A 14,148-nucleotide genomic window follows, 5' to 3' on the forward strand; every position below is an offset into this window, starting at 1 on the left:
CAAAAGGCCACCTTGCTGTATATAGTGACTTCATGCATACTTAGGTCTACATTTTGTACTTCACATAATGTACATGTGGTCAGTGCTCGAATTGCAAATTTATAAGAAGGTATACTATCAAGGGAAGACCCAGGATTTTGCTAAGGGGAGGGGGGAAACAGGTAGAAGTCATTCCACAGTGTGCAAAAGCACACTCTGCGAAATGTAAAGCGTGAGTTTTGTAGGGGAGGTCTGGGGGCATGGTCCCCCAGGAAATTTTGAAAATTAACATTCTGATATTGAATTTTGTGGCAATATTGACTGAACTTTGTCGATAGTTCAACACTGGAAGTATGAATACTAACAGTATAGCTACTGAGCTAGAAAGCAAAATTATAGTTATAGTGTAAAGGCCTAGGCTGCTCCCCATAGAAATTTTGAAAAATTAACATTCTGATATTATATTTTGGTGGCTATCTTGGCTAAAATTTGCTAAGTTCAACACTGGAAGAAGTATGAATGCTAATAGTAGCTATATACTGAGCTACATAACAGAATTGGTTAGTATAGTATATCAATAAAATTTTAAATAATTAACTTTTTGAGATTGAATTTGGTAGTGATTTTGAATAAATGTTTATGAAACTATAGCTAATTCAATGCAGTATAAGGAAATTTTGAAAAATTTACTTTTTGGGAATGATATTGATAGTAATTTTGACTGCCATTCACGAGAAACGTGAATACTCTTTGCAGCATCTAGCTAAACCTAAAGATAATAATTACCTCTTTACAACCCAATTTATGATTTAGACAAATAAGCCAAGGTGGGAAAGTTTTTTATCCATCCACATTTCCGACTCCAACTAAGTAAATGTGTCACTGTTAATTGGTACTTACTCTGTACATACACTACCATCATTATATGACTCTTCTTTACTGCTTTAATTTGCTACCTTTCGGTCTACAGTAGAGGGGGTAGATAATATAGTTCTACATATAAATCTGGCTATAGGAGATTGCATACTTGCAAAATCAACTATCACTTGTTTAATTCTAATTAATGTACACCTCACTAAAGGAATTTTTGAGGATAGTGGGATTAGCTTCCTCCGGGGGATCAATTGGCTCGAGAATCATGTTACACCAAGTAAGAATATGTATTACTATGTACTAACTAATGTTTCATGGATGTTCTTTGCTGAGGAGTACTGTAGCTACCTTATACTTAGCTAGGCCATCAAGGTATACTAATTTACAAAAATTGTTATCAAGGTATACTTTGTATACCCCCATATACCCTCAATTCGAGCACTGCATGTGGTTGCTTAGTGTGCAATACATACAAGTGTGTTGCAATGGAATTGATAAACAGCACATCACAGCAGACATAAAAAAATGAAACCATCCACCACTGTATAATTATGTATATTCATCAAGTTTCATTGGGGAATATCAGCCGGTACATTGTTAGAATTTGACACCACAAACATTAAACTTGGTAGCATGGCAACCAGGAGACAAACTGTCTAACAATCTTACCTAACACATTAGACAGGCTGCATTCCATTATGTACACTAAAGTGTCAACAAAACAAGACAATATAGAACCTATAGAACCATTTTTCCTTCCTTTCCAAACACAACTGTTGTATTGCAAGTCTTAATACAATGGATGGTGCCTCTTAATTACAAGTACAATTAATTAGTACCACCATATCACCATCAAAATACATATTGGTACAGAACACTAATACTATGCATTTTGTAGCATTGAACAGCATAGCATTGTTACATTAGAGTACTACATAGCAACTGTATAATTATAGCTAGCTACATCCTATGGCTACTGTATTACCTCAAATTATGGCCAATCTCATCACCACCGTATTAGTCACCAGAGTAGATAACATCATAGCCACAATAAATGCCTGTTTCAAGTAGAGCTCGGCGGTATTGAAATTTGAATACACGGTATTAGTAACAGGAAAATATCGCGGTATATTGGTATATAGTTAGCTTGCTATTGTAACTATTGCATCATTTCTTAGGCTAGTATCAAGTGGTATCATCCCAAAAACCCCAAAAAATATAGTCCAGTACAAGTAGGCATGTATTGTAATGTGACAATCTCAAGTTTTTGTTCAAGGCGTGTCTGCTAAACCATCAACAAATTGGATAATTAAACACAAAAGGCTGGATTAAAAACAATCCTATAGCGGTATTTATCGATATACTGGTATTTCGATATATCGGTTATCAAAGGCTGTCGTGGTATGATAATCGGTTATGATAATTTATCACGATAAACGGTATTACTGATATATCGCAGAGCACTAGTTTCAAGTATTCGTAGTTTCAACAGATATCAGCCTTTGGTGTGACAATGTGTGTGCGACACACAACCATGCACACACCATCAATGTTGTGTGGCAATAATTTTTATAATTATTTATATGATGTGTAGACTCAGTAGTATGCCACGCATCATGGTGTGGTGATGCTAAAACATGGAGTTTGTGTACCCACACGTGGAACAAGTTAATTTGCTTTACCCATGCAGAATAACATGTGACAATGTGCAAAAATGTTGCAAGTGTCAGTATGTGAAGTAAAGTGGTAGTTTGTGATATCATAAATGCACAACTTAGCTATATTCAATCATATATCAATTCTACGAATCCCCTGAGTGGTGTATTATTGTACATATCTAAATCTTATGATTGTGTACATTAGTTGTTAAGAATCCCTACCTAGTTTTATAACTATGCAATCTCACCTATACACACTATCTCCAAGCTAGGAATACATACATATACAACTGTAACAACAGAAATAGTTGGCCTCTTCCATTCATAATCAACAAGTCATTACTTAACAATTAATTATAGATTACATATGTAGTAATCATTCATGATCAATGCTTTATTTTATTACGCAGCTTGTTGGCAATGACGATGTTATGAGAGCACTTTTTAAAAATGAAGGGTGCAATGTAGCTAATACACATGTGGGAGCTTCAGAAGTGTTTATTATTAATGATGCAGTGCATTCCTTACACAGCAACACAATGTAGTACTCTGTGACTGACACAATAGGAGATGTATGGTTTAGTCAGGTAGTATAACACTTCACTATATTCTTATCGGAATTTACTATTAGAATTAAACTCAAAGATAGTTCAGTAATATTCTAATATAATGCAAAAACACTATGTAGACCAATGCATGACCAATCTTTTACATAGGCATTGCATCTAAAGAAAGAATAACCACCCCAGAATGACACATTACTCAAAATGCATGGCTTCAAAATAGTCGATAAAATACAAAGCAAAGAACGTATTACTCACTCTTAGAAGGTATTATTCTGACTGTTACACAGACATGCATACAGGGATGAGTACACCAAGGATGTCTATCTTTACTCCAATCACTTTAACCATATATGCATAGCAAGCATGGTGACAAATTACAGATCTAGAGATGAATAAACCTTTTGTTCTTGATAGAAACACAAAAGCCATTGATCATATACCCATTCACATTTTGTCATTTGAACAAAAAATACTATATTATTATTTATACCAATTTAATGACTCATTGTACATACATTATTATTTGTAATATCACTGATGATTATAAAAGGACTATGGATTCTCATGATGGCTTCATATTTGTAATGACTGATGTAACTGATAAGGTGACATCACTTGTCGTTTATCACACACAATGTAACTCAACAATTATATATCATTGACATGATGAAAAGAAGAAGCTTTAAAGTGAGAACTATATGGTAAGATCAAGTCAGGCACTAACACTACATGGTTTTCATATGTATATACACTTGCTGTAAAATTCTGTCACAATTTGAATACATACTAGACATATTAAAAATTTTAAATTTAAAATAAGAAATATAGGGATCGCTGAAAAAAGCCACGAAACAAGAAGGGATCGCTGGGGTGGTAATGTAAACCACAAATCCCTATTTTGACTTTTTATACTCAAATGGAGCATTTACAGAGAGTCAAAATAGGGATTTGTGGTTTACATTACCACCCCAGCGATCCCTTCTTGTTTCATGGATTTTTTCAGCGATCCCTATTTCTTATTTTAATTTTTTAATATGTCTAGTTTGTGTACTATTTTCCAAATCCATATATGGATTATAAGTTAATTAGCACATTAGTGTAGTAAGCTAACAAAGATTCCTTGGTTTAAAAGGCTAACTCATTAGATATGTTAATGCAATATTAATTTTGTAATCTATGATAAAGACTGTATTTTCATCCTGATTCATTTGTACACACACAAAATATAAGGCAGGATACATCAATTCCTAGTCTATACTCAGTGTTTGAGCCATCATCGTCACACTTGGTACCATTGCTGAAAACACACTGCTATATGAGCTAGCTACCTGTCAGAAGAATTATTGATTGTGCACCTATCATACAGGAAACAGTGTTGATGACGGCACAGGAGACTTGAAGAAGAACAAGATGTCTTAGGTGTTTATTCTAACAGAAGGACAAGAATGAAACTCTATGATACAAGTTATAAGAATGGTAACTGTTAGTGTTATAATTTCTGTAGAATCCAATTTTTTTTCATAAATTTTCACATGATATAACGATGCATACATCAAGCACATACATTATAGGTGTAGAGTTGTCTAGCAGAATAGGTAGTGAAGAGATAGCTATACATTGTAGCTGTAGTGCTATTATTGTAGCGATGACGCTTTACAACACCTTTGTATAAATGCACGTATGAACAGGGCTGAATACAGCAGCAACATTGTGAGTTGGTATTAATCAAGCTAAATAGGATATGGCTAGGCTTGGCCGAAAAGTCTTCCTATGCCGGTGTCTGCATGTCACTACCAGTGGCCAGTGGCATAGCCAGTCTTACATGATTACCAGGGATTTGGCAGTCATTACCCATACATGCAGGAGTACTTTAAACTAGCATATTGAGTTCCAATTGCCAGGACTTAGACTGGGCTCTAGCCCTGGAAAGCCTAGGTGTAGCCTGCTAGCAACAGTGTGTCACAAAGTGGAACACCATAGGTATAGTCAGCAAAGTCTGGTTAGCATGCATGTGGTCATGGCTAAATGTTTGCAACTGTCAATGTCACTAGCTGATCGGAGAGTGTGCTAGAATATGTACACAGTAGCTAGTTACACTGACCATAGATACTATAGCCTTACCCGGGATTAGAAACGCCAGGTTAACACTGTACTGTAATCCTAGACGATCCGCACCCGCTGACTATTTAGTCTGGCGGCGCCCGCCCCTTCGCATAGAGTAAGGGTCTGGTATGCTTAGTATCACCGAGTTGTTTTGGAGGAATTTAATTTGAATGTAATGACGTAACGAAAATGGCCTTAACGGAAGTGCCTCACCCAAAACTGTGGCAGAGATATTGAACTTTCTTCGCCTTTACACAGGCGAAAGTGGATTGGTCTACTTTTATAAAAGACACATTTCTCCCTACCTAGGAAATCAGAGCGTAACATGGTTTTTTCGCGTATCAAACAAGGCGAAAAGCCCTTCCCTTGATATAACACTTTCTTCTCTTTGTTCTTTATTAGCTAACTCCTTTTGTTTCTTCAGTACTGTTAGGGCATTTGATTCCTTCTTTTGACGTAACATACACAAAAATGCGCTGATTAAACGTGGAGCGTTCTGATTGGTTGCACCAGTTTTTGGTAATCCGGTACAACTCCACTATACTAAGCATACCAGACCCTTACTCTATGCGAAGGGGCGGGCGCCGCCAGACTACTGACTATTAACACATCCACAAGTGACGATGATAGTATCCGTGACAATTCCGTACATATGCGAATTCCCGCCAAAAGGCTGTGTGACCGTGTGCTCTTTCTCAGAGAGATTGTTGGGCGAAAGGGCTGTCAGATGACCGATAGTGTTACTTGTGAGTTTGTACCACGTAATATATAGTATATATAGTGTAACTAAATGCTTTTTGAATGAAATCTACACTTGTACATGAGCGATTCACGTACAGGGACAAGCTAACAATTAAAATATTTCCCTGTATCTCCCTACCACGACCATCTGAGAAGTTCATGCCGGGGATACGAGGCCTTATAGACTTTCACCACTGGAATAACAGTGTTTAGCTTTCCCAGGTCATGTGATGTTTGCAATGCAACTCAATTCTTGTGTTGAAAATGTCCTTTCTTTGTGTACCTATCTTGCACTCAGGTTAACAGATAGGAAGTAATTCTTGCTATTTTATTTAAGGGTACTAGTTGGGGTAATGGAATAATTCATTGTTATCAGCCAAGGATGTTGTGTTAGCCTAGTATTAAGGCTTGAAAGTTGCATATACATGTAGCATTCGTTCATACTAATTTATGGATGTTTTGTGTGATAATGTTAATGCATGCTGTAAGTACAATAGCTGACTGCAATTAGTTTGCTAACATGTAAACACTGTCTTTTACAGAGGTTACTATGGTGAGAAAATTGAAATTTGATGTTAGGAAACGTTCGTCTCAAGGGAAGACCAAATTGACTGCGAGTGATGTTAAGGCTTTGACCCAACCCACCTCTACCATGGTGAATGCTGAGACCCAGACTGATAGCCAGTGGTTTGTTGATAGCAAAGAAGTGCAAACAGAGTCTGAGGAAGATTGCACCAATGCCACTGTTACAATTGGTACACAGACTGAACCAGATGTTGTCTTGTAAGCATCCCAGGACAATTTGACAAACCAAGGAGTAAGAGCTGTAAATGACGAAAGCATGAAGTGCTGTGAGGAAATAGTTGATGAGAAATATGCTTCACTGATTGCAAAACATAATGGTTTGTTCAAAGATGCTACAGGTAAGCAATGAACCATGCTGTGTGTTGTGCCAATTAAAATAATATTTTATGACCTTAGGGAAAGTGATCGGCTATGTTGAGAGGAATGGTGGGATACACCATGTAGATTGTTTGAAGTACATTCCACTGGAGTCACACTCAAGATTATGTTCAAGGTGCAGCACATTCCGTGAAAATGTATTGCGTGGTAGGCTAGCACGGCATCTCCAAGAGGATAGTTGTCAGTCTGTGGAGGCTAATAGTCATACCAACTTCCGGTGCCTTACCTCATCTGAGAAGTGTGAGAGGATGAAGAACATGGCTACTGTGATTCACACTAAGGACCAACAGATTGCCCGCCTCAGTGGAAGGATTAACAAGCTGGTTGCTAACCAAGGAATTATGGTTGACCAAGACACGAATAACGATTTAGTGTCCATGATGAAGGAATGTGGTGAAGCTGTTCAAAAGGATAATACTAATCCTTTCATGAAAATATTTTGGGACCAACAGTTAAAAGCAGCTTCTTTGGGGTCAACTCGCCAGATTCGCTGGCACCCAGCAATTATTAAATGTGACCGGATTTCATATAACAAGGCTTCCACGCACACAAAATCAAACTTACGATTTTACCAGAAATGGATTGCTGGTCTAATACACTATCATATTTCACACTGTACTTCCTTCAGCACTGGCAAGTCTGGTTTCTGTAGCAGCTTTCTTCCGACCCTGTCAAAGCCACGAGTGTGAGATTGGCACCATTAAATGGCCATGGCTTTGTGATAATGGTGTGTAGTGAGCTGGGACTTCACAGAGAGCTCGCCAATAGTGTTCTCAGTCAATTTGGAGTAATTTTAGGTCCATGGAGGGCCATGGAGAGCCCAAACTTGGCCTCTGGATTCCAATCGTCTTCTTACTCCATTTTATACCCGTATATTAAGACCACCGTCCACCCCCACCCTCCCACCCTATTGCTATCACCTGTGATATTATTACCCGCTCAAAAAAAGCTGCTCAAAACAGGGCAAATGTTGGGTATCAGAAATGTATACACCCACTCAGTGATAGCTAGTGAACAGATGAACAATTGGTGCAAATTTTGTCTCCACAGCTGTAGGCACTGGGAAGTTATTACACAATGATTCCTTAAAATCGCCATATCTCCTAACAAAGCTTTGTGCGTCGAAGCCTTGTTTTGTCAAATTCAGTCACAAATGGTGCTTGTATTTACATCACTGTTCCAGTGGGTGTTACAAAACACTAAGAAATTCTGGTGCGTTTTACTTGCCAACTGAGAGAACTCTGCAAGATTACCGACACTTTTCACCATCAACTACTGGTTTTTCTAAGTCCTTAGATGAACAGTTGTTGCAGCAAGTTAACAGCCAAAAGCCTGAACATCTGGCTAAGTATGTTGGTATTGTTCTGGATGAAATGTATATAAAAGAGTCCCTGGTGTATGACAAGCACACTGGATCCCTGACTGGATACTCTGACATAGGTGAAGTGAATAATTTGTTTACAGAGCTAGAACAGGATAAAAAAGGCTCACTTTCCAGACGACCTCTTGCCAAATCTGTTCTAGCATTTATGGTCAGAGGGCTCTTTACCAGCTTGAAGTTTCCCTATGTGCATTTTCCCACTACAAGCACAACAGGAGCAGAGCTATTCCCAATTCTCCGGAAAGTCATTTCAAGGCTTACTAGACTTGGATTGCAGATACTGACTGTCACCTGTGATGGTGCAAGTGAAAACTGACTACTGTTTAGCTTACATGACGAGAACAATGACAAGACGGCATATACAATCAAAAATGTCTATTCCAGTGAAGGCCACTCAATCTTTTTCATATCGGACCCAAGCCATTTAATAAAAACTATTCGAAATTGTTTTTCAAGAGGGAAATTGTGGGTATGTACGTATTGCAAATGTTTTGCTTTAATAGTATGTATGCACTTCATTTTATTTCTACTGGTACATATTTGCCTGATTTATAGCAATTATTTTTTATGCAGTGTAATGGACAGAATATTGACTGGCAGCTACTCATTGAGCTGTACAAGGCTAATGCTGGACGAGTCAGTGAGACACCAGGGGTCTCCATTGTTCATAAACTCAAGTATGAACACCTTCATCTTACTAATTTTTCAAAGATGCGGGTGGATTTAGCTGTTCAGGTAAATGTTGTGTTTGCAAGTGCAAGTATGTAATTGTTGTGCTACTGTAGACTTTTGTCAGAGTCAGTGGCAGTTGCACTAGATCTCAAGTTTGGTGAAGTAGCCCGTGAGACAGTCAAATTTATATGTCACATGGATCACTTTTTTGACTGCTTCAATGTATCATCCTTCACAAAGGGAAAGGAGAAACGGAAGTGTTTTTTATCTCCGTATCGCAAGGAGAATGATTTCCGGATGGAGGTAGGTGGTGGTGAATGTGTTTCTGTATACAGTATTCTGGCAACCATAAAAAGTATGTCTAATGGTCACATACATTGTTTCTGTTTTACCTACAATAATTATTGGGTGTGTGCTTACAATTTTCTATTTAAGTTTTTGAAGGAACTTGTGTGCTATTTGGACCAGTGGAAAGCTTCAGTTGAGGGCCGGCCAGGCTTTGATGATGACCAGAAGCAACGAATGTTGTTAAGTGCTACAACTGAAAATGGTATTAGAATCACAGGTGTGTGTGTTATAATGCTTATACTGTGATTAAAATTAATTGTAGTGAAATCCTTTTAGGAACTGGTACCATTTCTAGTGTATTTTTAAGCGAAAAAGTCAGCCAGGACTCTGTAGAAAAGTACTTTTCTATGATACGACAACATGGTAGAGCCAATAAGAACCCAACCATCGCCCAAGTTCTAAAAAATGCACAGAATATACGAGTGATAAACTCAATTTGGGTGGATAAGATTACTGGAAACTGTCGTGGATGCAAGAGGAAGTCATATGACTTGGAATCTGTGAATCTTCATGTTTTGAACAAGCCTTTGCCAAAGAGGCACAGGCGTCGTTCATTGTAAACACAATAGTAATGTAGATCTCTTTTCCCCATAATTTTGGTTGTATTTCAGCAAATATTTACATTAAAGTATTCCAACCCATTTTTTTTTCTTACTTATTCATTAATGTATATATTTCAACAAAGGTTTACTTATTTATCACAATACAACTTTGTTCTCAAAGACTTGGACTTTCCGGTGCCTTTTTAGTTCTCTTGCTTGTACATCTCCATTAGGGATGATGCAAAGGAAAATCCACGAATTGTGATCCACTTATTATAACTATATACAAGAAGCCATTGATGTTTGGACCTCAGCAAAATTAAAAAATGAAGGAATCAATTGCAATCCTGTGGTGTTTGGTAGAAAGATATCAGTCAGTTAGTCTGGTACACTAAACCACAATGTGTACAGTGCCCTTCCATATTAAGTTGCTTGCTGTTAATATCCTTGTATATAGGTACAGTATGTATGTAAGGTGCAACAGCAGTCTGTGTTCCACTATTGGGGCGGAATGTGTACTGCAAACCCTAAGGTTTTGCAGTACACATTCCTTAGCCATGTATGCACTGCACTGACTAGTGGATTGAGGATTTTACATTGATTTTTAAAAGCACAAAGCGAGAAGTTTTACTGGGATATGCTAAAAAGCCATTGTAACAAGTGGCTATATCTAGCAAATATGTATAATATTGAGAGTTGACATGTAGCTATGAATTTTGTAATGTATTGTGGGTTTTGGTATGTAGCTACATTCACCCACAATGTCAGCGCACATATTATGTGAAAATTCCCTGCAAAACCTCTAACGTGCATGTTATTTCCTACCAATACAACTGGAAGACGAAACACAAATAAAATCTGCACTATACAGTACATAATTCCTCCCATGTTTGGTAATAAGCTGATCGTTCACCAGAGTAGTATATATTCATTGCTGGATATGCACAAGCAAGTGCAAGGAGAGTAATTCTGTTGTGTTAGTGTACTATAGCTATATTCCTGGACCAAGAATAATTAATGTTGGTCATTTCATTCTATGTGAATCACTACAGGATATTTGTATGCACTTATTAGTAACATGGGATTACGTTAGTTGACTAAAACACGTTGAGAACAATTTTTGATGTATACTGTCCAATGGTTTCATTGCACAGTGACAGAAACAAGGTAATGTTGGCCTATAGCCAAATGTAGTCTTACATCCCATACAGTTTTTGTGGTAATAAACCATCTGGTCATTGTTGTACATTCTGTGACCACTGCCCATGCAAATGTTGGCAGACCCACTGTGCACTATATGATGACAAATATTCTTCCCATTCTAAATGCAACAAACTATATAGTTAACAGTCTGTTTGTACAAAGTTTGAAAATGCTATGGGAATACTTGATTTCCCTACACAGAGCTCTCAAAAGTGCTGGCAAAGGAAGGTGTTTATGGTTTGTTAAATAGCTGTACTGTCAACAATGACTAATACATTACCAAGCTGATCACACAAGATGGCTGACAAGATTAGTACATTATTTTTTAGCACACAACAATACGGTAATGTAATATTCCAAGTCAAAGGATCTGCAACTAGAAAAAAATCCTATACAAGATATCAAATGTTATATCTAGCAAGATACCAAACATGGCAATGATATCAAAAGCAAAATATTCAGAAAAGTTGGACCACAAGACGTTCAGTATTTGGAAATTCTTCAGAAGGTAAAATTTCACACCTCAAATCTCTATATAAACTGTACAAGAGTCACAAGGACACAGGGCATAGCACACACGATGCTGCATATATGGAAGTATGTATACAAGAAATATACAAGATTTCAGATCAGAATTTCAACAACATTTCAAAGCTGTGTGAAATTTCAAAGAAGTTGCAGACCATTCATTCCAGGTGTTCACAGAAGTATTATGCATGGCACTCCCATCTGGCATGCAAAAACTAAGCAAAATATTAGATAGCTAATTCTCTTGTTCAGACATTATGGTTTAGGACAACCACTATTGAGCTTGTTGATGTATTTCATGATAAACCGAGTCACCCAGAGAGGGGGGCAACTGGGGCGGGTCTCAGCTTGTTTGAGGTGTGTACTGTTTGGCCTGTATTGCTTCTGGGCAGTCCTGATGGCAAACCTTTATCTGCATTAAGGTAGCCACAATGATCAGGATGAAAATTCTTAAAATACTGTATGAATACTGTATAGCTATACCTGTAGTAAACTTCTTTGTGATGCATTTATCATTCTTAGTGGTAGTCTCTGCTCTGTATATAAGCTCTGTGCAAGCGACTTCCAAGTGGTTGCTACACTGATAAGTAAAGCATACAGGACATCCAACTTGAGGACATCTGACACTCAGAGATACTGTACGACACGCTACATTATATATCGCACTATCCCTCGGCTTACGACGAAGTTAGATATATGGTCAGGAAACAGACGCAAAGATGTTTAAGCAGTCATCAAATTAGACCAGGTTAAACGTTCCATCCAAAAAGTTCTATTTAATTATCACCATATCACTCACGTGAGGATGTCATAACTAGGCAACGGCCGGTACTTTGAGGCAGCTGCTTCTGTTAACAACCGTTGAAGTTTAAAAGTTTGTGTAGCTACCTACGCAAAGAGCGAGGCTGCTAAAAGTCTGGTTGCTTCATGGCCGGTGGTGGTGAAAGACGGTCGGAGCTACGCCGACATCGACTAGTCTGGCGCCGCCCGCCCCTTCGCATAGAGTAAGGGTCTGGTATGCTTAGTATCACCATAGATATACTATACACATAGGGATTGGAAACGGAACTCGCGCACTATAACATCCGTGTTTCGGTTTGCGTCATAGTGCGGTTGCTAAGGACGATGATGGCGAGCAGGTGTGTCCGTAGTTTGTTTGTCGTTACCTTCACTTCAGGATGAAGCAGTTAAGTCTCCCAGGACAATAACAAAAGTTTGAAGAGTTTGCAAGAGCCGTATTTCGGCGAATTTTCGGTAGTGACACATTGGACGCTGGTGCATGATTTATCCAGTTTGTTTAGTGACTGATTTCAACGACCCGTGACCTTGTACTGAGTCGTATATTTGAAAGAACGGACTTTAGATGTATTCCATACCATACCATACTGTCCTGAAAGTGTGTCTGCAACTAGCTAATAGAACACTTGGTCCACCAAGCCACATTCTTCAATTCCCAGTCCAGGTCATTCTATGATTTCATAGATTTGCAGGAGGCCTGTATGGAAGCTTCAGTACTTACGTGGCATTATACTACAAAGTGGATAAACATGATTGATTGGTCCCAGTATGACTTCAGTTAATTACACAAGCCATTCACCATTGCTACAGAGTTGGCTAAAGGTAGCCGCACCAGTACAGCCAGACTGTGTTAAGTCGACATTCCTCAGGGCAGTGCATTGGGCCCTCTCTTATTTTTAATATATGTTAATGACTTACCATCTCAAGTCACCGGTGGTTTACTGCTTGCTACAGTATGCTGACGATACCACTATTATATGCAGTGCACCTACTGAGGATGATGTAGCTTCATTAATGAATAGTCAGTTGAAGTTAATTGACCAGTGGACCAGTGCTAATAAGATGACAGTGAACTACAGCAAGTCATCTGTCATGTGGTTTAGAGTGTCTAATAGAAGATTGCCACATGGTTACCCACCAATTATGATAGATGATGTTATACTATCTGTGGTTCCCAAACAGAAATACCTTGGTCTGATATTTGATGAGCGTTTAACATGGTATTACCATGTCTCAAAAGTGTGTAAATCCATGTCATACTATCTGCATTTGCTTTGTAAACATCGGCATGTCCTTACAGATGACTTCTTGAAAACTCTTGCAGAAAGTTAGTTTTTTCTCACTTGATCTATTGCCTGCCTGTGTGGGGTCCTTCATTGCCACATTGTTCATTTGAATGCATCAAACGTATGCAGAACCGCGCTGTCCGTTTGTGTAGATGTCTTCACATGTTAGTCATCATTACCACTCGTGTAGATGTCTTCACATGTTAGTCATCATTACCACTCATTGAACTGGTTACCTTTTGAACTTTGGCAGTACTTTCCATTGGCTTTCAGTACCTTTGTGCTGTAAAACATTAATAATAATAACAACTATTAGTCCAGTATCGCTCTCTTTGTGCTCTGCATAGAATGTTCAAGTACCAACGTTTACCATTAGATCCTCCAATTGTGTTTGGTAGTACACACTCCTACCATACTAGAACTTTTGCAATTTTTACTCAGCTGATGCGATGTCGATTGTCTTTTGCACAAAAACCATTTTAGATATAAGTCAACTATGTGGTGGAA

At 38.1% G+C, this 14,148-nt stretch overlaps 2 protein-coding genes across 6 annotated transcripts in view; both read left to right on the forward strand.

Annotated features, from left to right (window-relative positions):
* The window catches only part of LOC136257582 (uncharacterized), a 16,392-nt gene extending 8,615 nt beyond the window's left edge, over positions 1 to 7,777 (forward strand). For 2 of the 4 annotated variants that reach the window (XM_066050818.1, XM_066050817.1), the window contains exons 2-3: positions 6,463 to 6,843; positions 6,902 to 7,777. In XM_066050818.1, the coding sequence (XP_065906890.1) occupies positions 6,762 to 6,843; positions 6,902 to 7,572 (753 nt within the window). In that variant the 5' untranslated portion in view covers positions 6,463 to 6,761 and the 3' untranslated portion in view covers positions 7,573 to 7,777. Of the gene's footprint in view, positions 1 to 4,327; positions 4,553 to 5,834; positions 5,926 to 6,462; positions 6,844 to 6,901 lie in introns of those variants that run through there. The other 2 variants (XM_066050815.1, XM_066050816.1) reach the window with 2 other exon arrangements.
* A 19-nt stretch (positions 7,778 to 7,796) lies between these two features.
* LOC136257583 (uncharacterized) lies at positions 7,797 to 9,988 on the forward strand. 2 transcript variants are annotated; one of them, XM_066050820.1, is made up of 5 exons: positions 7,797 to 8,733; positions 8,838 to 8,999; positions 9,050 to 9,239; positions 9,372 to 9,501; positions 9,561 to 9,988. In XM_066050820.1, exons 3-5 carry the CDS (start codon positions 9,132 to 9,134, stop codon positions 9,842 to 9,844), a joined length of 522 nt encoding a protein of 173 aa, XP_065906892.1. In that variant the 5' UTR covers positions 7,797 to 8,733; positions 8,838 to 8,999; positions 9,050 to 9,131; the 3' UTR covers positions 9,845 to 9,988. The 2 variants fall into 2 exon arrangements, 1 of the variants encoding a protein (XP_065906892.1); XR_010702079.1 differs by having other exon boundaries at positions 7,800 to 8,733; positions 9,050 to 9,501; positions 9,547 to 9,988.
* The last annotated feature ends 4,160 nt before the right edge of the window (positions 9,989 to 14,148 follow it).

The sequence above is a fragment of the Dysidea avara genome, chromosome 6, assembly GCF_963678975.1.
Source record: "Dysidea avara chromosome 6, odDysAvar1.4, whole genome shotgun sequence".
Classification (NCBI taxonomy): Eukaryota; Metazoa; Porifera; class Demospongiae; order Dictyoceratida; family Dysideidae; genus Dysidea; species Dysidea avara.